Source organism: Moschus berezovskii, chromosome 10 (genome assembly GCF_049115385.1).
Source record: "Moschus berezovskii isolate FMDL1 chromosome 10, NW_MosBer_1.0, whole genome shotgun sequence".
Taxonomy (NCBI): domain Eukaryota; kingdom Metazoa; phylum Chordata; class Mammalia; order Artiodactyla; family Moschidae; genus Moschus; species Moschus berezovskii.
In genome coordinates, this window is record NC_142469.1 from 100,712,796 (window position 1) to 100,739,227 (window position 26,432).

Here is a 26,432-nt window from a genome sequence, read left to right on the forward strand (position 1 = left end):
AATTCTGAATATTAACCTTCCATTTGCTTTTATGCCTTATACTGTTATGTTTATTGTGGCAGATGAATATGCATAATATTTTCCCTTGCACTGTGTATACAAACGAGATTTTGTAAAAACTGCTAGAATCCTAGCAGGGATGTTTCTATCTTTGATCATATTTGCCTGCATATGACATTTGCCAGTTCCCTTTTAAATTAAGTAAGATTAAATATTTTTCAAGTATTTTGTTAAAAGGAATAAGTAATATGCTAGAGTATGCTATTGGACACTTCCTCACAGTATAGTGTTAGGGTAAGCCTTTATTGGTGATCATCAGTGGGTCATGATAACAGCTCGTTTTAGATTTTGAGCTACAGTCTTGTGTAATAGTGGTAAAATTGGTTCTGGTAAATTAATTTTGAGTTGACAAGCTTTTTAACTCTCTGACTTTGTGGATGTTGAATTAATGGACAGGCTTAATTTCTATATATCTCAAAAATGATAACCATAATTGCAAAAGACAACAAAATGAACCCTTTCATATAAGTTGATGGAATTTAAAAATGATATAACATGAATAAAAAACAATTTCGCTGCTTTCACATCCTCCCAGCAGCATATTCCATGGTTACATGAAAGTGAAAGTGTTAGTTGGTCAGTCCGGTCTGATTCTTTGCAATCCCATGGACTGTATCTTCTGTCAATGGGATACTCCAGGGAAGAATACTGGATTGTGTTGCCATTCTCTTCTCCAGGGGATCTTCCCGCCCAGGGATCCAACTTGGGTCTACCATATGAGCCATCAGGGAAGCCCCAACAGAAAGGCGTCCCAGGGTGAATTACTCCCTAATCCCATTGGTAAAAATATATCTGAAATTATAGGTGCATCAAACTTTATTTCGGAGAAGGCAATGGCAAGCCACTCCAGTACTCTTGCCTAGAAAATCCCATGGATGGAGGAGCCTGGTAGGCTGTAGTCCATGGGGTCGCTAAGGGTCGGACATGACTGAGCGACTTCACTTTCACTTTTCACTTTCACACATTGGAGAAGGAAATGGCAACCCACTCCAGTGTTCTTGCCTGGAGAATCCCAGGGACGGGGGAGCCTGGTGGGCTTCTGTATATGAGGTCACACAGAGTCGGACATGACTGAAGTGACTTAGCAGCAGCAGCAGTAGCAAACTTTATTTAGAAGTCACCATTCTGTTGTTAATCATAAAGTCTTGATTTCAGAAGTCCTAACACAGTTAAGTATCAGCACAAAAGACATAACTATTTGGATAATCATTTATGCCCACTCTCTCCAAGTTTGTTTCTGTCTGCTCTGAGCATTTGCCTGGTTTATAGCAAACTCTGAAATTATACTTTGCCTCCCTAGTATCCTAGTATATTACTCCTCCAGGTTTTTCAAAGGGAGTCTTAAAGCAAATAATAGATTTGAGTGAGAGTTCAAGCAAATGTCAGATTTGACTAATCTTGCATTTAAATTTTAGATCTAAGATAAATATATACACACATGTGAATGTACACACACCTGCATGTACATATGTTAACAGGCCTTAGCTATCTCAGTTTATTTTTACTTTTGACTTTTACCCATTTCCCCATTTTAAAGAATAAGTAAATTTGTATTAATTAGTAACAACTCTCCATTTTTTTTTTTTTAATAAAACATGGCATTGAGCTCACATATTGTATGAGTAAGTTTATCCACCTGTGCAGAGTTGTCACTGAGCTTGCAATCTTCTTTCTGGAAGAAATTTGTTCTATAGCATTTTACTTCAGTAGTACTAAAACCACTGCTCTGTGGAAACCTTGGCTCTATAGCCTTCTGTCATGAATATGATGATAATGCAATTTAACTGTTTCAGCAATTGAAGTGGCTTTCATCCCAAACACTGTTTGTATTTCTGTTAATAAAATCAAGATTTGAGTTATGGTTTTTCCTCCTGTGCTTATGCTCCTTAATATCAGAAACTGGAATTTCCCATCTAGACCAGGGATTCTAACCTCGGTACCAGTGGCATTTTCAGCCAGATAATTCACTGGTGTAAAAGGGCTATCCTGTTCATTTCAGTACCATGAGCTACCAGGAGCAGACCCCATCCTAACCCCCATTGTGATGACCAAAAATGTTGCTAGACATTGTCAAATATCCCTGGACTTACTATGAGGGAGGGGGGCAAATTTTTTCCTGGTTGCCAAGTAGCTATTTATTTGTTTGACTGATTAATTTTAAGTTTGGTTGTTTTAATTTCATTTTTAATTTCAGAGACTTCATTTTTGTTTAAAAAGCTGAAGAATTTGTATGAATAAAACTGAGCCTGCTTAATTTAATAGTGTTTAAAGGGCCTACCAAGAGTAATATTTCATACATTAAAAATCAAGCTTTTCATCCTTGAGACTGTATTTCAAGCTTTTGGCTACTTTATAAGTAGAAAGTAGTTTCATGGTATAAGCTCAGTAACTCTGAATTTTCTCAACATATCTCCTAGAGTTGCTGGAGCTGGATTACAAAATAAGCATTAATATGTGGCCCTTAAAAAGGTTTTTGGGTTTTTTTTTTTTTTTTTAAGATTTTAATTTTAGAAACTGAATTCAGAATTTCTGAGCTATAGGTACTGTTACGAAGAGGTTAAGTGTTATACTTCGTATCTGAAGATTGTATACTGTTCTTGTCTGAACTTGTACATACTACTTTAACTTCAGTGTTGGCTGTATTTTTGATTTTAAGTTGATTTGCTGGTTGTCATGTTGAAATTCAAACTTACATGCAATTGTATTAAATATCAAAAATTTTCATTAGAAACACAATCCCTTTTTAGTTTTAAAAAACTAACCTAAAGTTATTTCTGCCTGACCAGAACATTACAAAAACCTCAAATTTCCCCTACCACAAGAAGAATCTAGCTAACTCCAAATCATGCGAAAATTTCTAGAAATTAACACCTGAAAATTTCAGTTCTAAGATCTGGAACACTTTATCAAAAAAGAAAAAAGGCGCACTCTACAATGAAGATCAAAGGTGTTTTGAGGATGGCTTTCTGGAATATTATTTTAATTCTTATCTGCATATTTGGAAATGGCAACATTTTCTGAGTACCATTAACTACTATGATGATACGTGAAGAAGTACTCTAGTAGAAACTTAGAACATTTTTAATGGAAGTTTTCTGTCACCCCAAAAATTCCACTGTGCTCCTCCCTGGTCACCCAGCTCCTGGCAATCACTGATCTGTTTTCTTTCCTGAAAGTTTCGCCTTTTCCAGAATGTTGTAGAAATGGAAGCATACAGTAGGTAGTCTTTTGAGTCTGGCTTTAACTTCTTTTATGTATTAGTACAATACATTTGTGATGCATCCGTTTTGTTGCTTGTCAGTAATCACTTCCTTTTTTTTTGGTGAGTAGTTTTCCATTGTATGGATATAGTCTGAAATATCATTTATCCATGCACCAGTTGATAGCCATTTGGATTGTTTGCAGCTTTTGACAGATTTGAGTAAAGCCTCTCTAAATATTTTCATACAGGTCTTCAGAGGAAAATGTTTTCACCTCTCTTAAGTAAATGCATAGAAGTGGGATTTCTGGATCATGATGTAAGACTACCTTATTATTTTGCTGCAGTAGATTACTTTTCAAAAATCAGTTATCATGGTTGAATCCCATGATTTTAAAGAAATTGCTCATGTTTTCTTTTGCCATATGACAGTGCTGTTTATGGTAGAACCAGAGGATTCCTCTTTGATAATTTTTTCTTTCCTGGTGTGGCAGTAGTAAAGAATCCACCTGCCAATGCAGGATACACGAGTTCAATCCCTGGGTCAGGAAGAACCCCTGGAGAAGGAAATGGCCAATCTACTCCTGTATTCTTACCTGGAAAATCCCATAGACAGAGAAGTCTATAGTATAGCCTGGCAGGCTATAGTCCATGGGATCGTGAAAGAGTCGGACACAACTTAGTGACTAAAACAACAAATTTATTCTTCCAGATAATACTGTAATCATATGCCACCAGTATTTTAGAAAGTGACTTTATTATTTATATCAAGATGTGTCCCTGACATGAAGTAGCAATGAGAGTGTCACTAACAAGTGTGGTATCTTCCTTCTCCTCTGGGTCAGTCTGTTTCAAAGCTATGTCATTTCATGTTTCTGTTCGTTGTTTCCAGTCTAACCTGAGCCTGTGTCCTCAGGCATTCAGCTCTTCAGTGAGCAGATGAGGGTTTGTAATTATCGCCTCCTTGACATTTTTCTGCACCGAAATGTCCATGTCTTGAATTACCTACCAACATTTTTTTAAGATTAGTGATTCTTTAGAGACAAGGCCTCTATGGCCCTTTATTATAGAAAATTAATATTGAATAGTTTTGAACTCAAAAAGGCATGAAAGTAAACTTGGTAGCAAAGCTTTTTCACACAACTAATACCTATCTTTGAAGACTTTCTCTTCTTTTTGTGCAGTGTTTTTCTAGACAGTATTCTTGTTTCAGAGAGAGAAAGACCGGGCAGACAGGAATAATGGTATGTTGTTAGTTGCTTGTTGCCTTGAAAACTTCAACTCTTTTTTTTTCCTCTCTCAATTTGCCTCTCTCAGAACTTCCTGTACTAACCTCAGTTTCCTTCACGTACTTACACTCTTTGCCTAAATTTTTTTTTTTTTTACTATTGTTGCCTTTTGCACATAAGAATATCTTAAACAGTTTATGTGAGAGAACAATTGAGGTGACTTGATTGGTGTGGACAAATTCATCTTGGACTAACAGCACTTTAGATAATGATGAAAAGAATTAAAAAGTGATGTCCTTTCTAAAGACGTCTTTCTTAGTTATGCAGTTACTGCTGCTACTGCTGCTAAGTCACTTCAGTCGTGTCCGACTCTGTGCGACCCCATAGACGGCAGCCTACCAGGCTCCCCCGTCCCTGGGATTCTCCAGGCAAGAACACTGGAGTGGGTTGCCATTTCCTTCTCCAATGTGTGAAAGTGAAAAGTGAAAGTGAAGTCGCTCAGTCGTGTCCGACCCTTAGTGACCCCATGGACTACAGACTACCAGGCTCCTCCATCCATGGGATTTTCTAGGCAAGAGTACTGGAGTGGCTTGCCATTGCCTTCTCCGTATGCAGTTACTAGTTTTACCAAATTAAGTAGGTAGATTCTTCTAAGTAAGTCCCATCTAAACAAGAGTTAGTTTTAAGGTAAAAAGTTAAGGTTTCTGTCTCAATTTAAGTATAATGAACCTTATATTCTTTTCTTTCTCTTTGGTTGAATTATCTTTCTGTTTCAATTTGATAATCAAGATAGTCTTAAACAGTTTATATTTTGAAAGACCTTAAAGATACACTGTGATAGAAGTCTGATTGTTACCACTATTCCAATATTTTTTAGACCAGTCTGCTTTTTAGAAGTATTTTAGGGTAAACAGATGTTTTTTCATATTTCACTTTTTGCACATGCAGATCCTGGTGACAGAGTTAGTGGGCTAGAAACATGCAGACAGAAAAGAGGGCAGCAGAAAAAGAAGCTGGTGGCTGGTAGTCAAATTAATAATGTACTAGCGGCCCTATGGAAGCAGTGATAAAAGTTTAATTTGTTGACATTCAAATATTTTTGTTTTGAAAATACCTTTCCATTCTCATCTACTCAGTTAAAAATCATCTTTGTTGAATCTGCTACCCCAGGCAGAGTGGTTAACTTTTACAAATGCTTTATCTGTGGGCCTCCACAGCCTATGTGTCTACAACACCTCTTTTGAATAATAATTGTGTAAAGGTCTGTCTAGTCAAGGCTATGGTTTTTCCAGTGGTCATGTATGGATGTGAGAGTTGGACTGTGAAGAAAGCTGATCGCCGAAGAATTGATGTTTTTGAACTGTGGTGCTGGAGAAGACTCTTGAGAGTCCCTTGGACTGCAAGGAGATTCAACCAGTCCATTCTGAAGAAGATCAATCCTGGGTGTTCATTGGAAGGACTGATGCTAAAGCTGAAACTCCAATACTTTGGCCACCTCATGTGAAGAGTTGACTCACTGGAAAAGACTGATGCTGGGAAGGATTGGGGACGGGAGGAGAAGGGGACAACAGAGAATGAGATGGCTGGATGGCATCACCGACTCTGTGGACATGAGTTTGAGTGAACTCCTGGAGTTGGTGATGGACAGGGAGGCCTGGTGTGCTGTGATTCATGGGATCGCAAAGAGTCGGTCATGACTGAGTGACTGAAATGAACTGAACAGTTTTCAACTTTCTTTTCTGAGTTTGATCTTAATGGTGGGCAGTACTGGAAGAGAGGGTTAAGTATGGTCAAACAGTACTTTTGCTAAATTTTTAACTTTTAGTAGATTTATTCAGTCATTTTTTAAAAATTAATTTTCCTCTGTATGAAATTAAAATGAAGAAAAGAGTTTATATTTTTGGCTTATGTTTTTAGAGCATTTAAATTTCTCAGACTAGTAAATTTGATAAACTTTTTATATCACTTTATGTATGAATGAGTAGATACTTATTTAAACAGGGAAGTATTGCTTAAAACTGCATTGAATTATAACATAATTCAAAAGGAATATGACACAATGTAAGATGAGATAATAGTATTTAAATTGTTATAAAGTCTAGATAAACTAACACCTGAACTGCCTGGATACCTGTAGCTTTTGTATTTTTCTTCATCACATCTCCTAGAACTTAAGGACAATTGTGTAGAAAATCTTATTTTAATAAGATAAGATGTCAACTTGAAGAATATAGGAAAAGCAATCAGAAAGAAATGATAATGTGGTGAATAACTAGTGTTTTACTGTAGACATATTTTCTAATAAAATACACTTTTTAAATAAAATACACTTTGCAGAAAGATCTAAAGGTAAATAATTAAAGCCTTGCTTTTATTGAAAGTATGATCTGTTTCCAGAAGTTTTGTTTACAAATTTACATTATTTATATACACTCATTGCATTAGAAAAAGCCAAAGTAAATCATATATATATATATAGGTCTATTCTTTTATAATTCCGTAGTCCATATTTTTTGATAAACTCTAAGTATAAAAATGATTAACTTTTATATCATGTGATTTCTCCTAGGGTAGCCCCAAATCTACAAATCTGTCTGTCATGTAGCTGGTAGAGTTCCACTTGTGCACCTATTGTACTCTTTGATCTCAAGGAGACCCCTTATGCAATAAGCATGGTTGTGGGACCATTTAAACCTTATTCTTATATAGAATGCATGTCTGTCAGTATCCTTCAAGCGATGACCTGCAACATGCGGTAGGGCATTCCTATCATATGCTGTGTTGTGGTCAACCCACTTAAGTGCAGAGCTCAAACTTTACTGAAACTTACTTTTAAAATTAAATTTGAAAGGATTATAAACTGTGTTCTATATGAAATATTTACTATAGTCATTTCTCAGTTCAATACAATTCTAAAAGAATGACTGCATTTTAATTCAAGAATAGGGATAAAATATCTGTTCTTTGAGCAGTGTTCTTACTTTATTGCCATCAATTTTAAAATTTAATCCTTTTAACAGAAATTAAAATTTACTCTTGACCAGAGAGACAAAAGGCTTCCTTGAGAGCTTAGTTGGTAAAAATCCACTTGCAATGCAGGAGTCCCTGGTTCAGTTCCTAGGTCAGAAAGATCATCTGGAAAAGGAATAGGCTACCCACTCCAGTATTCTTGGGCTTCCCTTTTGGCTCAGCTGGTAAAGGATCCGCTTACAGTGTGAAAGACGTGGGTTCGATCCCTGGGTTGGAAAGATTCCTCTGGAGAAGGGAAAGACTACCCACGCTAGTATTCTGGCCTGAAGAATTCCATGAACTGTATAATCCATGGGATCACAGAGTGTCAGATACGGCTAAGCAGCTTTCACTTTCACTTCACAATCAGAGAGATAAATACATCAAATGCTTACATACTATCATTATATATAGTAAAACTGGATTTTGACTTTTTATTTTTAATAACACTAGTGTGTAATGCAAGTATGTATATTGTCACCTAGATGGTACATAGACTTTAACTTCTGTATTTATATAAGGTGGAGGATGTTTTCAATCTTGATAGATCTTACACTTGTGACATGGAGCTATGTGGTATATAAATATGTATTCATATTTTCATTGTGTTACAGTCCTCAGTACATTCATGCATACCTACTTATTTGCTCAACAATTATTTCGGGGGCTTCTCCATGTCAGACATTTTTTCTGGATAAAAAACTTAAAACGGTGAATGACATGTGCAAGGTCCCTACTCTTGTGAAGTTTACGTTTCAGTAAAGGGATAAACAAGGAAATTTCAGGTGGTGACACTAGAGAGGGAGAAGAGCTCTTTTAGGAGAGAACCTTTAAACTGAAGTGTGAGGATTTGAAGGAACCAGTGACAGAAAGATCTGATAGCACAGTGTTCCAGGAGGCGGGAACAGCAAGTGCACAGGCTCTGAGGTAAGAGAGGGCCATTTTGAAGAACAGAAAGGAAGCCAGCTTAGCTGGAGCATTGTGTGTGGAGGGAGAGTGTTGGGACTGGGGATCAGAGAGACAGGCAAGAGCCACTCTGTTGAGCTTCTTGTGAACTGAGCATTTTATAGTCTTGAGCGGTTTCAAATAGAGAGTGGAGATGGAGGAGGGACTTGCCTGTGTAGACACTGTAAGCACTTTCAGAACTGCCTTTAGTATTGTAATGTTCTAGCCTGGAACTCAACCAGTAGGTATATGACACCTGAGAGCCGTAGTTAATTGTACTACAGCACAGACCAACCGGGAGCTTTTCTCTTCTGTTAGCTATACTGATCTGCTAAATGGCTCTCTCTGCTTCTTGAAGTTGACCGGCTCATGGCTAGGGTGACATGGTAACAGAACCATATGTCTCTTATTCTCCGACTAACTAGCATGCGCTGGTTAACTTTCAAGAGGCTGGCTAAAAGTAGGCATTGCCTCTTAGACTTGGAAGTGGTACACTGTGCTTTCTGTTGCTGTATTCTGTTGATCCAGGCAAATCACATATCTAGCCCAGACTAAAGGATTTGAGAAAGTGACTCCACCTGCATGGTGATGGCTATTTTTGCACACTGTTCTGGACTCAAGGTCTGTTTTCTCTGAGCCATGTCATGAGTTTGTGACCGCTTTGAGAATCTCAACTGAAGGTATCCTCACCCAGAGAACATAGCTAGAAAGGGGAGTGTGACCACAATGTCCACAACCTTTGTTTTAAATTTAACAGCCTGGATATGAAGATACAGCTAACATTCTAGTCTAGAAGACACTGTGAACATAACACTTGCAGTGATAAGTATAATTATAACATATCTGTCATTTGCCTTGAAATTGTAGTACACTGTATTAAGTAGAACAAATAATTTTTGGTTACATAGATGAAATTTATCATTGTTATTAATATTTATTGGTTTCCTATATAGGTATAAGTTTTTAGTTAATTTTAAATGCATTCAGAGAATGGAGGTTCTACTCAGAGCACTTAACAGTAGAAGGCATCGTTGTGAGTTCTATTACCAGCTAACCAAACACCTAACAGTTTCTGCAAGCTGTGTCCTTGAGCTGTCATGTGGCCTGTACATGCTAATAAGGAGAATGAGGAGAATAATAAGAGAAGAATGCTACCAGGGTTTTACATGTCTTAAGTGTTCATTTTAAATAGACTACAAAAAAGTAAATAATAATAATAATAGTGGTAATAATAATAACAGTATTTAAAAGACAAAACAAATTCTTCGCTTGCTAACATTAAGCCTTTGCAACCCAGTGTGAGCTGCCTGTGTGCTTACATCAGACGGAGAAGAGAGGCGGGGTACAGAAGGCTGTTCCTGTAGTCTCAGGTGTCATGAATCCTGCAGCATGGTTTTGGAGATCAATTTGTTTATTAATGTCTGCTTCTCCTTCTTTTGGGTAAAACTGTGTATAATTGTTCTAGTTGATATATTGGTCTTTTTGGATAAACCAAAGGAGACATAGCACTCTTTAGAGTAGTATTTTAAGCCTTAAACATCAGTCTAGGCAAAAATTATTATTTTAAAGCATCTGAATTCTTAGTAATTTACCTGTGGACAAATATTGTGATTGCAGATTCCATCAGATTTTTCTCCTCCTCTCACTTCCACCTGCCTTTGGATTGAAAGCGTCATGGATAATTTTATTTTTCTCATCCCTACCTGGAATTACAGGCAAAATTTATGTTAATGTTTAATTATGGTGAAGCTATGGTATATATGATCACTGGAGAAAATAATGGATTATTCTGCATCAGAGTTATTTAAAGGAAAATTAAAGCTGAGTCATCTCTTCCCCTTGTTATTTCAAAGTAAATTACAGATCAAATGTTTAAATGTAAAAAATATAAAGTGGAATGTATTAAAAGAAAGCATGAAGAAATCTTATAAAGTCTGGAATGTGCAGGACATTTCCCAGCATGGCGCATATTCTAGAAGGCATGGAGGGAACAAATGAATAGATTTAAATATTTATAGTATCAAGTTTCTGTTTTTAATCCTGCTTTTAAATTTTAACATGTTAAAAGCATTTATAAACTATTTCTTGAAAGCTGAGTTATTCATGATTATGTAATGGTCTACCATGTGAATATATCATACTTGAACCATTCCCTATGTTTGTGCTTTTTTCTAATTTGTCATTATTTTAAATCAAGATGTACTGAAAGTGAAAGTGAAGTCGCTCAGTCGTGTCCAACTCTTTGCGACCCCATGGACTGTAGCCTACCAGGCTCCTCTTGTCCAGGGGATTCTCCAGGTAAGAGTACTGGGGTTGGTTGCCATTTCCTTCTCCAGGGGATCTTCCCAACCCAGGGATCAAACCCAGGTCTCCTGCATTGCAAGCAGACGCTTTACCTTCTGAGCCACCAGGGAAGTGGTAAAGATGTACTATACATACTTAATATATAAATTAATATATACGTCAGAAGCCTCAGGCATATTCACACCCATTTACCTAGCAATCTATTTGCCAGAGAAATCTTTGTGATCTGATTTATGATCAAGTGTTTATATATTAAGTATGTAAAGATGTAGTGTTTATATATTAAGTATGTAAGGGTGTAGTGTTTATATATTAAATATGTAAAGATATAGTGTTTATATATTAACTATGTAAAGATGTACTATACATACTTAATATATAAACACTTGATCATAAATCAGATCACAAAGATTTCTCTAGCAAATAGATTGCTAGGTAAATGGGTGTGAATATGTTTGAGGCTTTTGATGTGTAATGGAAAACTGTATTCTGGGAAGGCTAGTCTTATTTACATACCCATCACAGGTGTTGGGGCTTCTCGGTGGCTCAGCGGTAAAGAATCTGGCTGCAATGCAGAAGATGTGGGTTCGATCCCTGGGTTGGGAAGATCCCCTAGAGAAGGGCACGGCAACCCACTCCAGTATTCCTGCCTGGAGAATCCCCATGGACAGAGGAGCCTGGTGAGCTACAGTCCATAGAATCGCTAAGAGTTGGGCATGACTGAAGCAACTGAGCACGCAAGCACACACACACAGATGTTGAGGGGGTCTAGTTGCACACAGGCATTGAATAAGACTTTTACTTACATTTCTATGGTTATTACTGACATTGAATAACTTATTGAATGCTTTTTATTGTTATAATTTGCATATTTTATTAACTAATTCCTTTAAATTGAACAAGAAAAACACATGTATTGGTGAAAAAAATTCTTATATTGTGAGACGATATACAATGAAAAAAAGGTCTCTTCCTTGAGGCAGTCACTAAAGTATTTCTTGCATATCTTTTCAAAATAGTCTATCAGTCATATAGCTGAATCTCACTTTATTTTTAACAGATATTATCTTAGAATGTACACTGTTCTGATTCTTTTCACTTCGTGTGACATCATGGAAAATTTTCCTTATCTACACAGATAGACTCACCTCCTTTTAACAGCAGTATAATATTCTAGGCTTAGCTGCATGAGAAGTTATTAAATCCCCTTATTGGTAAACATTTTGTGGATGGTTGTATTCAGCTTTTTCCTGTTACAGATAACTTTGGGGAGCAACTTTGTATATCTTTATATTTGTGCTTGGATATCCTGGAATTGTTGGGCTAACACCTAATCAAATGCATACACATTTTGGTGGATGTTGCTAAATTGAGCTTTATTTCAGTATATGTTCTTATCAGCCCAAGGCCATGATCTGAATGATTTCTCACATCATTGTCAATATTATTAACATCTTAGTTTTTAATCTTTGGGTAACCTGTGGTGAGAAAATAGAATAATGTAAGTTTTAATTTTCATTCCTTTAATTGTGAGTAAGAATCTGTGTGTGACCATAAATCATCATCATTTCTTCCCTTTCTTTTTGTGATAGTGTGATCCTGATTTTTAAATCTTTTCTTTTTCTTATAAAACAGAACACAGTTTTGGGCAGGTTTTTTGTTTTGCATATATATGTATCTATTCTTTTTCAAATTCTTTTCCCATTTAGATTATTACAGAATACTGTGCAGACTTCCTTGTGCTGTCCAGTAGGTCCTTGTTGGTTATCTGTCTTAAATATAGCGATGTGTACATGAAAATGCTGCTAGATATTTGTGTTTTCTGCTTTAGAGGTGTAGAAAGGGCTTTGAAAGTGATTAAGAAAGGGTAAGGTACAACCACTGCTACTTCCAAATTCATGAATTCACATTTTCCCAATTTTCTTAATAGAACGATTGGAAATTAAAGTGTTTTATTTTAATTTTGGCAGAGGGAGGGCTTGTTAGAGTAATTGGGAGAGAGAAAAGCCAATTGAAGGCTTTTTGCTTGATTAGAATGAAAGAACTATGAATGGTGTAGCTGCATCTGAACTTTGCAGTTGGAATTTCCACAGTGATTTTAGGAATTCTCTACAAATGGAATCCTTTTAGGCACTGTGTTATAAAATGTTCATTGCAGCATCATCTGAAAGAAGCATAGTTTAATGGAAAGGGCCTCATCCTGTACTTAGGAAGTCTCTGCTTTGTTAGCCCACATGTGTGTGCTCAGTTGCTTCCGTCGTGTCCGACTCTTTGTGACCCCATGGACTGTAGCCCGCCAGGCTCCTCTGTCCGTGGGATTCTCCAGGCAAGAATACTGGAGTGGGTTACCATTTCCTTATCCAGGGGATCTTCCAGACCCAGGGATGGAACCCGCATCTTTTACGTCTCCTGCATTGGCAGGCAGGTTCTTTACCACTGGCGCCACCTAGGATGCCCACACAGATCCCTTCATACCTTATACCTCAGGACCCCTTGACAAGTTCTCTCTCCCAGTGATGTCACGTATGCTTCTCATTACGCTATTGAGTTATCGTTGCACTTGTTACAGTGTTTGTGTGGAGAAGGAGAACATTGGGTATCACATCCTAATTTTAATTTAGATAAACTTGTGACCTTTTTTCTTGATGATTTTATAATACTGCCAGTTTTAAGTCTCCCTAAATGAAAGTCGCTTTGTCGTGTCTGACTCTTTGTGACCCCATGGACTATACAATCCATGGAATTCTCCAGGTCAGAATACTGGAGTGGGTAACCTTTCACTTCTCCAGGGGAACCTACCCAACCCAGGAATCGAACCCAGGTCTCCCGCATTGCAGGCAGATTCTGAACCAGCTGAGCCACAAGAGAAGTCTCCCTAAAATGAAGATTAAAAAGAAAAAATGACACCATGAGTGATCTCATCTAGTCATTTCTGAATTTGAATTTATTTTTAAAGTGATTGTTTAAATACATTTCATCCAGGTAATAATATCTTAGTGAAACTCGCTTTTTATCTCATACAGTAGTGAGTACCTGCCTAACATGCAGTAAATATCCAGAAAGTCTTTGTTAATGAGTAAGGTAAATACAGACGGTCAGCACTCTATCCTCCCACTGCATCCTTAAATCTTTACACTGAGAATGTACTGATTTTTTCAGTTGTACATTCTTATTTTAACTTAAAATTGAGACTACTTTATAGCCAATATAAATTTGCTGATGATGGTTATATAATAACTGAACTCCCATCATACAAGCACAAATCTACTTCTGGCTTTTTGTAGGAGTTACAGGTGTTAGGCTTGTGCAATAGAAAATACTTATTTTTGTTTTTACAAGATTGAAATTTATTATAAAAGAATCAGAAAGCTTAGCTGATTTCTGTTGAGAGTGAAATTTAATTACTACCACCTGAAAATCATATGTGAAAGCTGAAATACTCCCTTACTCCCACTAGAGGGGGATTCCTTCCAACTTAGGTAAAAAATACTCGTAGAAACAGCATGAAAACCTTTGGTTTATTCTTATTATTAAATCTATTTAAATTTAATCTTTCTTTTTTATTAAATTAAGGTTAATCTCGTGTTTTAAAAATCAGCTGTTTTTTATGGGTATTACAATTGAAATCTTACAGAAACAGGTAATATAGAGGATACTGAACTAAAGTGCACATGTATTTAAAGCATAGTGCTTTTGAACAAACCGTAAATTTTTAAAATTTGCTATAATTAAACTAGTCCATACTTAGGAATTTCAGAACATCATGTTGAGGCCTCCTGACTAGGGTGGAGGATGAGGCTGACTTTTGAGATCCACCCCCTTAATCCAATCCCCAAGATCTGTCTTTGTCTCTATCTACTGACAAAGCTTCTTGGAGAGTTCCTAAATTCTACTTGAAAGCTTTGGTTTGCTGTCATCTCAGGTTGTCAAATATATTAAAGCCATATCTTTATACAAATTTCTATTTGCTATTGAATTTTCTTTCTTAAGCAAATGCAGAACTCACTCTGGATATGGTTTTTGCAGATTTGAACATATAATGTGTTAAAAAAATTCTGTTCATATTAAAATATCAAATCAAGAGTGAATGTATCTAACACTAAGGTATTCAGATATGAATATGTATATAATTCAAGAGTAAATGTCGTATTATGTAGCTAAGTAGCTAAGATTTGGTGAATTGTTGCTTGTGCTTTCCTTTAACTAAAGTCTCCAAATGTTGATTAGAAGCTTTAATGTAAAAATATTTGGGGTTAGTAACCTAGTGTTGTGAAAAGCCCTACTTAGGAAATTGAAGCATATGTAAATTGCAAATAACTGAAACCCCCCCCCCTTTTTTTTCCCTCTTAAAGTCTAAAATAAGACCTGGCCTCTAAGTCTGACAGTTAGCTTTGGAAAGTTAAGTGTAAACAGACATGCTGTCAGTGACTCTTATAGTGATTTCGTGCTGTACTTATCCAGTATTTCAATCTTTCTCCTAAAATCACATTTGGTATCCGCAGCATACTTTTCTCTTCGAAACTAGGCTGCTCATCTTCTCAGGACCAGTCATGCCTTTCTCCTGCCTTGTGCCCGAGTCTCTGACAGATACCAGGTCGTGGTGAGCCTCACGTTCAGTAAACCACTTGGAGGGAACAATTTGTTTCTTCATTTCTTTTTTTTACTTCTTTTCTTCCATACTGGATGACAGTCTTATTGAAATGATCTTATATTTCCTCCCCCTAGCTAATTTTTTTTTAATTGCAAGATACATTGGATGGCCTGTATGTCTTCTACTTAAGTGCCTACTACAAATGCCTAATTTTAAGATGTTTAAAACTAACCGTGGCTGATTCATGTTGATGTATGGCAGAAACCAGCACAATATTGTAAAGCAGTTATCCTCCAGTTAAAAATAAATAAAATAATAAAAAACAGTGAAGTCAAGCTAGTCTAATATTATTGCCCCACCCCCACTGTCTTCCCCAGATACTTAAGAAAAAATTCTTTGTTCTCTTGCTTTCTTTTCTTGCCCTTTTCCACCATATACTGGCACTTTGTAATCGTCAAATATGTTATAGACCCGACTGAATAATTATGTTTAAAAAACTGTAATTATCAATACACATCTTACTTCAGATGCAGCTCTTAAAATTCATGTTAATGAGCTCTGTCTTCTAGTGCGTGAGACTGATAGGCAGTTTTGAAGTTTTGCCATCATTTCACAACTTGTTGCTTAGATTCTGCCTGCCTTTTCCTGAGTGTTGCTTTCAGGAACTCTCGCTCTGCAGCATTCCCGAGATTCAGGACTACCCACTCTGATGTGAGTGAGACAAGAAATGACTAGCAGCTTCAAAGCATGATGGAATTGCTTTACAGAGCATAACTTTCCCATCACTGTCAGTGAAAGATCAAAAAGTATGTGCAACATCTCGTGATTTAAGTATGAAGGATGATTTCTCCTACCTCCGACATCATTTTGAGGAACTTATACCACCACTTCAACATGATGGCAAATATATTAATTTGATAGCTGCTCAACCTGTTATAAAACTGGACCCAGGGCAGTGACCTGGATTTATACCCTACTCTTGAAGAGACTCACAGATTTCACTCTGTTGACACTTGATGTAAATCAGGCTTTCTCAAAACTCTTAGTTCCAGGCCATGCCTGTGCTCTGGTGTCTGTGGCTAGACTCAAAGAAGGTGTTTGATAGTGCCTAAATTATTTTTTCCTTATGATTTCAGGTTGAAGTCTTGACCTCGGAGGATACTGCCTTTGGACTCAAGGTGTGTAGTCTGATATAGCTTATTGTATAGGTTTCATCAGCTCCCCTAAGGGATTGGAAGGCTCAACAGAGAGGACTTCTTTTTTTTTTTAATCAAATGAGGAGGTCCTAAAATCTTCCTGAAATTTAAGATTTCTTTTGTATTGGGATTAAGATTAGATTATGGCAGTGTCTCCTTTTTCTTCTTTGTTGTAGAGAATATGAGAAGTAGTACAGGGAGCTTAGGGTTTTATTTAGTAGCAACTGACTTTTAAATTTGAATTAGCCCTGGAATAGAATTTACTGAAATTCCCTCCGGTTTGGAGGCTGTGAAATTCAACCACTGAATGGTATCAGAATGCTGTTCTTGGTTCATAACTCTAACTTCATTCATTCATTTATTCATTATCCCTACTGTTTATTGAGCCCTGTGTTCCAGTCATAACTAAATTAAATCTCAGCTCCTGCCCTTGAGTTGCTCATAGTCACTTCATAGGTTTTAACCTATAAACAGATAAATTATCCTGTGGGTGATCATCCCCATGCTAGAATTACACCAAGGATTGTGAGAGTATGGTGAGCTGAGGAGGAAGACATTCTGGGAGGTTGATCTCTGGGCAGAGCTTGAGGGCTTGGGTTGTACTTCGGCAAGAGAGGACGGGAAAAAGGAGAGCTGTTTTCAGGTCAGAGGAGGACTGTGAAAAAAAATCAGATGGAACTAAAAGTAGTTAAGTTCTGCCCTGTGACAAGATCTAAGGTTGAAAATTTGAATTTTATCCTATAGAAAATGCGAAGCTATTGAAAAATTTAAAGTCAAGAAGGGGTTAGATTTGCAACTTAGATGATTTTGGCCGCTTTGCGGAGGATGGATTTGCCAGAGACCAGTGAAGGGCAGTTGACTGAGTCAAGTGAAAGATGATGTGGGCCTGACCTGCCATGGTGGAAGAGGAGAAAGATCCTGAAAGCAGGAAGCCTGCGAGACCTGGAGATCACAGATGTGAATGATGAGGAAGGCAGAGGAGCTGAGGGTGAGATAAGGAGTAGATTGGCTTCACTGGAATACAGAGCATGAAGGGAGAAGTCACAGTTTTATAATTACAGTCTTCTAGACCTGTAGCTTTTTATTAGATTTACTTACCTTTTGTACATATTTGCTAGTAATTCTTAAACCAGGTAACTAAACTAGTGAGGACTTATTACTAAGGGAGCCAGACTTTACTTTCATATAGAAGAACTGCATGCTGCTGCTGCTGCTAAGTCGTGTCAGTCATGTCCGACTCTGTGCGACCCCATAGATGGCAGCCCACCAGGCTCCACCATCCCTGGGATTCTCCAGGCAAGAACACTGGAGTGGGTTGCCATTTCCTTCTCCAATGTGTGAAAGTGAAAAGTAAAAGTGAAGTCGTTCAGTCTTGTCCAACTAGTAGTGACCCCATGGACTGTAGCCCACCAGGCTCCTCTGTCCATGGGATTTTCTAGGCAAGAGTACTGGAGTAGCTTGCCATTGCCTTCTCCGAGAAGGACCGCTTAGTTGCCATCAATTACTTTGAAAGTCAAAGTTTCAGAAGATAGTTGATGACAATTTGAGAGCACAAGGTTTGAGAACTCTTACTTGACCCCTGCTTTCCCTTCTAGATGCTTGACATTTTGTTAGCGCAGTTGAGTAGTTGTACAGGTTGTGCAAGTTAAGCTGCAAGTACAGGTGGATGACTTCGTAATACTACCAAAATCACAGGGAGGCCTGGCGTGCTGTGATTCATGGGGTCGCAAAGAGTCGGACACGACTGAGCGACTGAACTGAACTGAACTGAAGCTTAGCGCAAGGTATTATTACATTATGAATAAATACAATCTAAAAGTAAAAGACATTAACACTTTATAAATATTTAGTAAAGTAACAAGTTTTATATCCTTAAAATGCTTTTTATGCCTCTGTATCCAAAACTGCTAAAAGAAAATTTTAACTCTAAATAGAGCTTATTTGGTATGATTTGCAGTATTTAACATATGGCCATCTTCTGAATTTTTCATTGTTTTTGCTTAATACCCAGCATGCATGCGGAATATTCATTGCATGTTTAATAAACATGTAGGGTCAGTTCCTGTGGATTCATCTCCATAATCCCTCGTACTTACTGAGTGTGCAGCAGACTTGTGGAAGATGATTACACCAGCAACTCCCATGGCCTACCCTACTGCATAATGACTTTGCATTTGTTCTGTAGCTAAACTAGCAGATTGCTTTTGTAGCCTTCAATCCATTTGTAGGAACACAATTTGAAAGTTTTTTCCAGTATTTGAATGATTTTTAAAGAAGCGGATTCTTTTCACTTTTGTGTATCTATTCCAAAGTGTTTAAACACAGAACTAAAAATGGTAGATGTGAACATTTTTATTGTTTCATTATCTGTAAGTCAGCAAATACATTTTTATCTTGTTTCTTAAAAGATCTGGGTACTCAGTATTGACCACTTATTTGCAGTTGACCTTTTTTCCTATCTTTATATACACTGGGGAAAATAACTCAAGTATCTGACTTACTAGTAGCATGTTAACGGCACTGTCTTGGTAGATGAGTAAACCTCAGGAATGTCTTTCTGTCCTATGTATGTCCCTGATTCGTTTAGTGATCTTTAACATGGCATTCATCTCTTTATCTTTTCATGCTGCTGCTGCTAAGTCACTTCAGTCGTGTCCGACTCTGTGTGACCCCATAGACGGAAGCCCACCAGTCTCCCCCTTCCCTGGGGTTCTCCAGGCAAGAACACTGGAGTGGGTTGCCATTTCCTTCTCCAATGTGTGAAAGTGAAAAGTGAAAGTGAAGTCGCTCAGTTGTGTCCGATCCCTAGTGACCCCTCGGACTGCAGCCTAGCAGGCTCCTCCATCCATGGGATTTTCTAGGCAAGAGTACTGGAATGGCTTGCCGTTGCCTTCTCCGTATCTTTTCATGGCCCCTATCTAATTACTTGCTTCTTGTTTGCTTCTCTTTCTCTCAAGTCAAACTAAAATCTAAAACTTAATATCTACAAGCATGAATTTGTCAGTCTCACTAGAAAATGACTTAAGCGTGTTGGGACCCAAACAACCTATTTTCGCTTATGAGTTGGGGAGACTGTAACCCAGGGAAACAGTTTTGCAGTCGTTCAAAACTATCTGCCTGTTGTGGCTCTTTTAAGTTGAATTTTTTTAAGTTAATCTAATGGGAAATGTCTATGCTCTTTCTTCTTCTCCACAATTCTTATTTTCACACAAATCCTGACTCTGTTTTGTTAGGCTTATCTCGGTCAATGGTAACTTAGAATTTGAAGTGGTTACTGTTTCACAGTATATTAAACACTTCAGCTGTTCCTCAGTTCTGATTTTTTTTCTCTGAATTGGGTAACTGATTTCCTTGAGGTTGTTTCTAGGTCTAGCTCAGTTAATTTAAAATTATGTGTTCTTATACAAACAAGAATCAGAATTTAAAAGTGAGCAGAGATCTGTGGAAAGGAAATTTCTACAAACTATAGACTGCTGATTTTGACTTTAACTCTGGTGAAGATCTGAATATATTAAAAAGTTTTTAATTCTATAGAATAATAAATGAGGAATCTAAGGGACAGTTAACATTGGTTGGTTCTTTTCACAAGATATGTATGCCTGCTATGTCATCAATATACTAGGTAAAGCTGGTAGTGATAATAAGATGCCTGGTCTAGTGCCTAGTGAAGTCAGTCAGTCGTGTCCGACTCTTTGAGACCCCGTGCACTGTAGCCTACCAGGCTTCTCAGTCCATGGAATTTTCCAGGCAAGAGTACTGGAGTGGGTTGCCATTTCCTTCTCCAGGGGATCCTCCCAACCCAGGGTTGAACCTGGGTCTCCTGCATTGCAGCAGACACTTTACCGTCTGAGCCACCAGGGAGATGATAAATCAGCTAAGCAAATATATATAAAATTGTTAAACATAGAAAAACCTAAAAATTTCACTTTGCTGCTTATGGGTTCTACAAGGAAATTTAGAGAAGTGAAAAAGAAGAATGAGTGAAATATCTCTGGGTCATTGAAAAAGAAAAATGTAACTTTCCCATAAATTTCTTAAGTGATCTTATAGAAATCTAAATAAATCTAAACTGAAACATTTCATGACCATAAATCTTTTACCTTCTCATTTGTTGTTCAGTTCAGTTCAGTCGCTCAGTCGTGTCCGACTCTTTGCGACCCCATGAATCACAGCACGCCAGGCCTCCCTGTCCATCACCAACTCCCGGAGTTCACTCAAACTCATGTTCATCGAGTCGGTGATGCCATCCAGCCATCTCATTCTCTGTTGTCCCCTTCTCCTCCCGCCCCCAATCCTTCCCAGCATCAGAGTCTTTTCCAGTGAGTCAACTCGTCGCATGAGGTGGCCAAAGGATTGGAGTTTCAGCTTCAGCATTAGTCCTTCCAGTGAACACCCAGGATTGATCTCCTTTAGAATGGACTGGTTGGATCTCCTTGCAGTCCAAGGGACTCTCAAGAGTCTTCTCCAGCACCACAGTTCAAAAGCATCAATTCTTCGGCGCTCAGCTTTCTTCACAGTCCAACTCTCACATCCATACATGACCACGGGAAAAACCATTGCCTTGACTAGACGGACCTTGGTTGGCAAAGTAATGTCTCTGCTTTTTAATATACTATCTAGGTTGGTCATAACTTTCCTTCCAAGGAGTAAGTGTCTTTTAATTTCATGGCTGCAATCAACATCCACAGCGATTTTGGAGCCCCAAAAAATAAAGTCTGACACTGTTTCCACTGTTTCCCCATCTATTTCCCATGAAGTGATGGGACCAGATGCCATGATCTTTGTTTTCTGAATGTTGAGCTTCAAGCCAACCTTTTCACTCTCTTTCACTTTCATCAAGAGGCTTTTGAGTTCCTCTTCACTTTCTGCCATAACGGTGGTGTCATCTGCATATCTGAGGTTATTGATATTTCTCCCGGAAATCTTGATTCCAGCTTGTGCTTCTTCCAGCCCAGCGTTCCTCATGATGTACTCTGCATATAAGTTAAATAAGCAGGGTGACAATATACAACCTTGACATACTCCTTTTCCTATTTGGAACCAGTCTGTTGTTCCATGTACAGTTCTGACTGTTGCTTCCTAACCTGCATACAGGTTTCTCAAGAGGCAGGTCAGGTGGTCTGGTATTCGCATCTCTTTCAGAATTTTCCACAGTTTATTGTGATCCACACAGTCAAAGACTTTGGCATAGTCAGTGAAAGCAGAAATAGATGTTTTTCTGGAACTCTCTTGCTTTCTCCATGATCCAGCGGATGTTGACAGTTTGATCTCTGGTTCCTCTGCCTTTTCTAAAACCTGCTTGAACATCTGGGAGTTCACGGTTCACATATTGCTGAAGCCTGGCTTGGAGAATTTTGAGCATGACTCATCTCATTTGTTGTAGGTAGCTATTAATAAGAATTATAAAGAAACAAGATTTTAATATTTAATATTACCTTTTTATCCACTTAGCTGGCAGTAATTTTTAATTGTTTTCTTTTTTAACAATATTTTCATTTATTTATTTGGCTGCACCAGATCTTAGTTGCAGCATGCATGATCTTCTATATTCCTTGCGGCATGCAGGATGTTTTAGGTGTTCACATGCAAGCACTTGACAATATTTTTTAGTATTTATTTTAGTCACCTAAAATGTATTGTGTTAATACTAAATTTGTTACTCTTATATGTTACTTTTTATCCACATCTTGGTTGATTAAATATCTTAGGAAAAGATGACATCAAAGTTGAAAGGAGTCTTCTAACCTCCAACTAACAAAGCCTCAGATGTACTGAGTCCTTAACCTCCCTCTGAGCCTAACCTCATGCCTCACCTTCCCCTGAAACGCTTTTCTATCCTTGTTGTATTTGACATTTATTCTCCCTTCTAGACTCAGTAGTTGTACTCTTCCTCTCCCGTGACTTCTTCCCTTGGTATCACAGACTTCTGCGCTCTCATCCTCTGAGTTTATATAACACTTACTGCCTTTGCAGCTTGTTTGGAATTTCTCTTCTGCCAACGTGATTTTCTTTTTTTGTCTTTTGTATGTGGGAGACAGCATGGTCTGATCTGGCCCAGCTCCATTACATGGCCTTTTGCCCCAGCAAGATTGTGAGTTTGGAGACTCCATTGTGTTCATCCTTTTCTATCAATGCGACTTGCATTTGGTTCTCAGTGAATAAGTGTTGCTGACTAGGTATCATTATATTGCTTGCTTAACAATCATGATGATTAAGACCAAAAAACCCTGATATTTTCATATTACTGTGCCTTTTCCCCCCTATTTTGTAATTTTTTTTCACTGATTTTTTCCATTCTTTGGGTTAATATACTTGCTTGGTGTTTTATGTTGAAACTCTGTAGAGCTCAACTGAGGAAAAACACATCTTTGTTAATGCCTGTTGAACGATTCTGGTTGACACTGATAACTTGTTGGTTCCAATTTATTTCAGTATTAACTTAAATATCTTTAAGTTAATAAAGATATTAATGAATTCATTGAATTCATTCTGTCATTTTAATGCTTTTCATTTTAACAAATACCTGTGGAGGATACATGTTATGTGCTGGGAATGCAGTAGTAAGAATAATAAATCCTTGCTTCCATGGACCTTAAATTCTTGACACAACTTTTGGAATGATTTTATTCCAGGCAGAAATTCCAGAAGAGATGCAAATTTATATTCTTCTTTTGTATTTAATGTTCTGCTACTCTATGTTTTAATTGCTTTAATTGAATCTGTTGTATTTTAGAAAATTGAATAGGATTCTAGTTTAGCTTTAAAGCTTACAAATGATGAAAGCAACAGTCATCTGTAAAAAAATTTCAAAATAAAAGTGAAACTTATTTTGTCTTTTTAAGAATAAGTTACTTTTAATTATGGAAAATTGTCTCGGTGGAGGGTTATATTTGGCAGTGACTTCGGTTACTTTTGGACTTACTCCTTTATTTTGACATCTGACCATTACGAAAATCTATTTTCCTCCTTCATATAAAAATTATGGTGCAATTTGTATCTATCTAACTGTTTGTCGTAAGGTCTAAGAGGGAAATAGAACACAACCTTGGTAGCCCATCTCTGAATGGGCCGCCTTTACTAAAGAACAAAAAACCGACCTTGGAGAAAAGTGGGAGGAGGTTCACTTGCTTTTTTTCTTCTCTGGTCAATCCAACTTACAGGACTCAGCCTAATCAGTTCTCACTGCATGTTCTGTCATCTAGAACTATGCTGTCTAATACAGTACTTATTAGCCATGTGTCGCTCTTTTAATTAATTAAAATAAATTTTAAATTTATTTCTTTAGTTGCACTACATAGATACATTTCAGTAGCTACATATCATTAGTAGCTACCATATTGGTGGAATACATATACAGAACATTTCCAACTTGAAAGAAAGTTCTGTTGGCCGGAACTGGTCTAGAAAAAAAGTTTCAAGAATTCACACAACGTAAGACATTGTAACGTAACACATTTCACAATTAGAAATGTTTTAATTGATTAATAAAGAAATGTCTTGAGGATTAGAGCAGATTGTAGAGAACAGAAGGAATTCGCTGTTCTAGTAAAGTAACATAAACCAGAGGGGATGTTCTATTTGGTAAAAAATATATGTACAAAATGCAATAAGGTTGTCATTTCCCATTGGATTTTGAGAGCAGAAAGAAGTGGGTCATGATATTAGGCATCCTTCTGGTTGTGACTCTTTTAAGTGGGTCATTAATTCATTTATTTACCTGGAGTTATGTCTGGCATGCTACGAGTTAGTATTTCAGGTTTAGAATATTTCACTTTACATGGTAAGAGATTCTACCTGTCCAAATATCTTTTCTTTGTTAATGTAGCCACATGAAAGCATACATAAATCTTCTGTTTAAAAACACATCTTCTTAAAAAATTGTAAAACCATTTGATTTTGGTTCTTCTAATCTCTTTCCATCTTCTTACCAGGGTGTGTTTTCTAGTTAATTTACTTGGTTTAACTCTCTAAGATGGGTGAGAATAAAACGTAGGTGAAAAAGTATATTTCAGGTAACAATGTCAGTGAAATGAAACCAGCAAACATTTTCTTTTTGAAGTTCATAATCTTATCAACTCATATTACTTTTCATAATATGAAGAATTTATTTTTGCATTTAAAATTTTTTTATGAATGAAAATCCTTAGATTTCCATTAGTAAGGACCAAGCTTATTCTTTACTGTTTCAATTATTGAGTTTAAAATGAGAGAAGATGTATTGGTAAAGCAAAATTATGTCTGTTTCTCCATAAAAGAAAGACTGGAGGAGGAGAAAAGGAAAACAACTCCATAGCAATTCTCAAGTCCGGATTTGGGAATCCATGTTGAGTCCTTCCCTTCTTTTGTTAGAGAATTTCCCAGCCTCTCCTTCTGCCATCTGCTGGTGGTTTAAACTCTTACGTGTTTGATTTTAAAATAAATGTCCTTTTTTTTCTTTAGAAAAGATTTGGTGAAAATGTTCTATTTATACTCATCTGTAATATTTTGGTGTAATTTTACTTGTTTAATTATCTTTTTAAAAGGTCTTTTAGCTTCTTTTTCAACTCTTGAGGTTTATGTGAATATAAAATTTAGAAAAAAAAAAACAAACAGAACATTTTGAAGGCCAAAGCTTATACTATTAAGAGATAAAGACAGACTCACTGATGAAAGATCTCGAGGGCCACAAAGAGGAGTTAATTGACATTTGTTGGTGGGCGGTGTCTTCTCTAAATTCTGAATTTGGATTAACTATGAAACAGCAACTTTGCCCCACTTTTTTGTAGTTAAGACTGCTTGATCGAAAGTGAAGAGACCTATAGTTTACTTTTATTTTAAGTCATAGCATAAAATTGGAAAATTGATTTCTTGATATCACCATAGTTCTTTCAGCCCTAAAATGCTACATGTCTTCTGTAGTCATTAGGTCGAATCTTCAATTCTATCCTATTTTTTATTCTTCTGATTTCTCTCTGTGTCTACTAGTTGAAGTTATTGTCATTGTCTTGGGAAAATGAGACTTTTTGTCCAAGAACATATTTTACCAATGAAATAAAGCCAGGCCAAATTTTTAAAAGAGAAACAAAATTAGGGATTTGATTTTCTGCCATCGTTAATCTTCTGTCTTAACTTCCTTTCGAGCCACATTAACTAATTATTGAGACTTAGATTCATGGGTCAGTTATTTGTTCTTTGTTTTGTCAAAGAAGAAAAGTAATCCAAAATATTAATCTGTTTCTTTTCAAAATGAATAAGGCTGAGAGAGGTAACATGACTGTTTTTAGGCCTTTTTTAGTGGCAGAGAGGAAAAAAAATCAAGCTTCTGCCTCCCAGGCCAGTGCCCTTTATACAAAATTACAGCAATGCTTATTTTTAGTCTTCCCAGTACTGGAACTATAGATTAGGTTGAATCTTACAGACTTGACATTTTTACAGCTCAAAAATGGTCCAGTGTTGGCAGTTTTGCATGGCTCAGTCCAATGTATTAGGGTTCTCCTATACATTTTAGATCTACATTTTAGTAGTGAAAACACTATTTTTGTTTAAAAGCTGATATCCCATTTGGAATGTTTCCATGCATTCTGTTTGAACTATCACATGATCAGAAGGTGTTTGTGGAGTTTAATTGTCATGAAAGGAATTGCTAAGCCACGTAGCCCAGTGGAGAATACACTCTGATATTATATACAAAATCAGAAATATTTATCATGGGCAAGTTGCTTCTTAGTGTGATAGGAGTTCCTTTTCTTCTAGACCAAATGCTCTGTCAGGTGATGGTAGCGGGCAGACTCTTTGGATGGATTTCCTGACTGTATGGCATGGGTCGCTAGATCTACTAAGTGTATTTGTATAGAAATGTTTGTTCTAAAGGTGGTGAATATGGGAAACTGAGTGGAGGCAAGCAGAATTCATGTCTGCTT

At 37.0% G+C, this 26,432-nt stretch overlaps 1 protein-coding gene across 9 annotated transcripts in view; it reads left to right on the forward strand.

The window, feature by feature from the left end:
* ARID1B (AT-rich interaction domain 1B) overlaps positions 1 to 26,432 on the forward strand; it is a 434,495-nt gene that overhangs the window by 241,963 nt on the left and 166,100 nt on the right. For 5 of the 9 annotated variants that reach the window (XM_088840857.1, XM_088840860.1, XM_088840859.1 and 2 more), the window contains exon 5: positions 16,474 to 16,515. The exons of the other annotated variants lie outside the window; for them this stretch is intronic. In XM_088840857.1, coding sequence (XP_088696983.1) covers positions 16,474 to 16,515 — 42 coding nt within the window. The remainder of the gene's footprint in view (positions 1 to 16,473; positions 16,516 to 26,432) is intronic. 9 annotated transcript variants of the gene reach the window in all.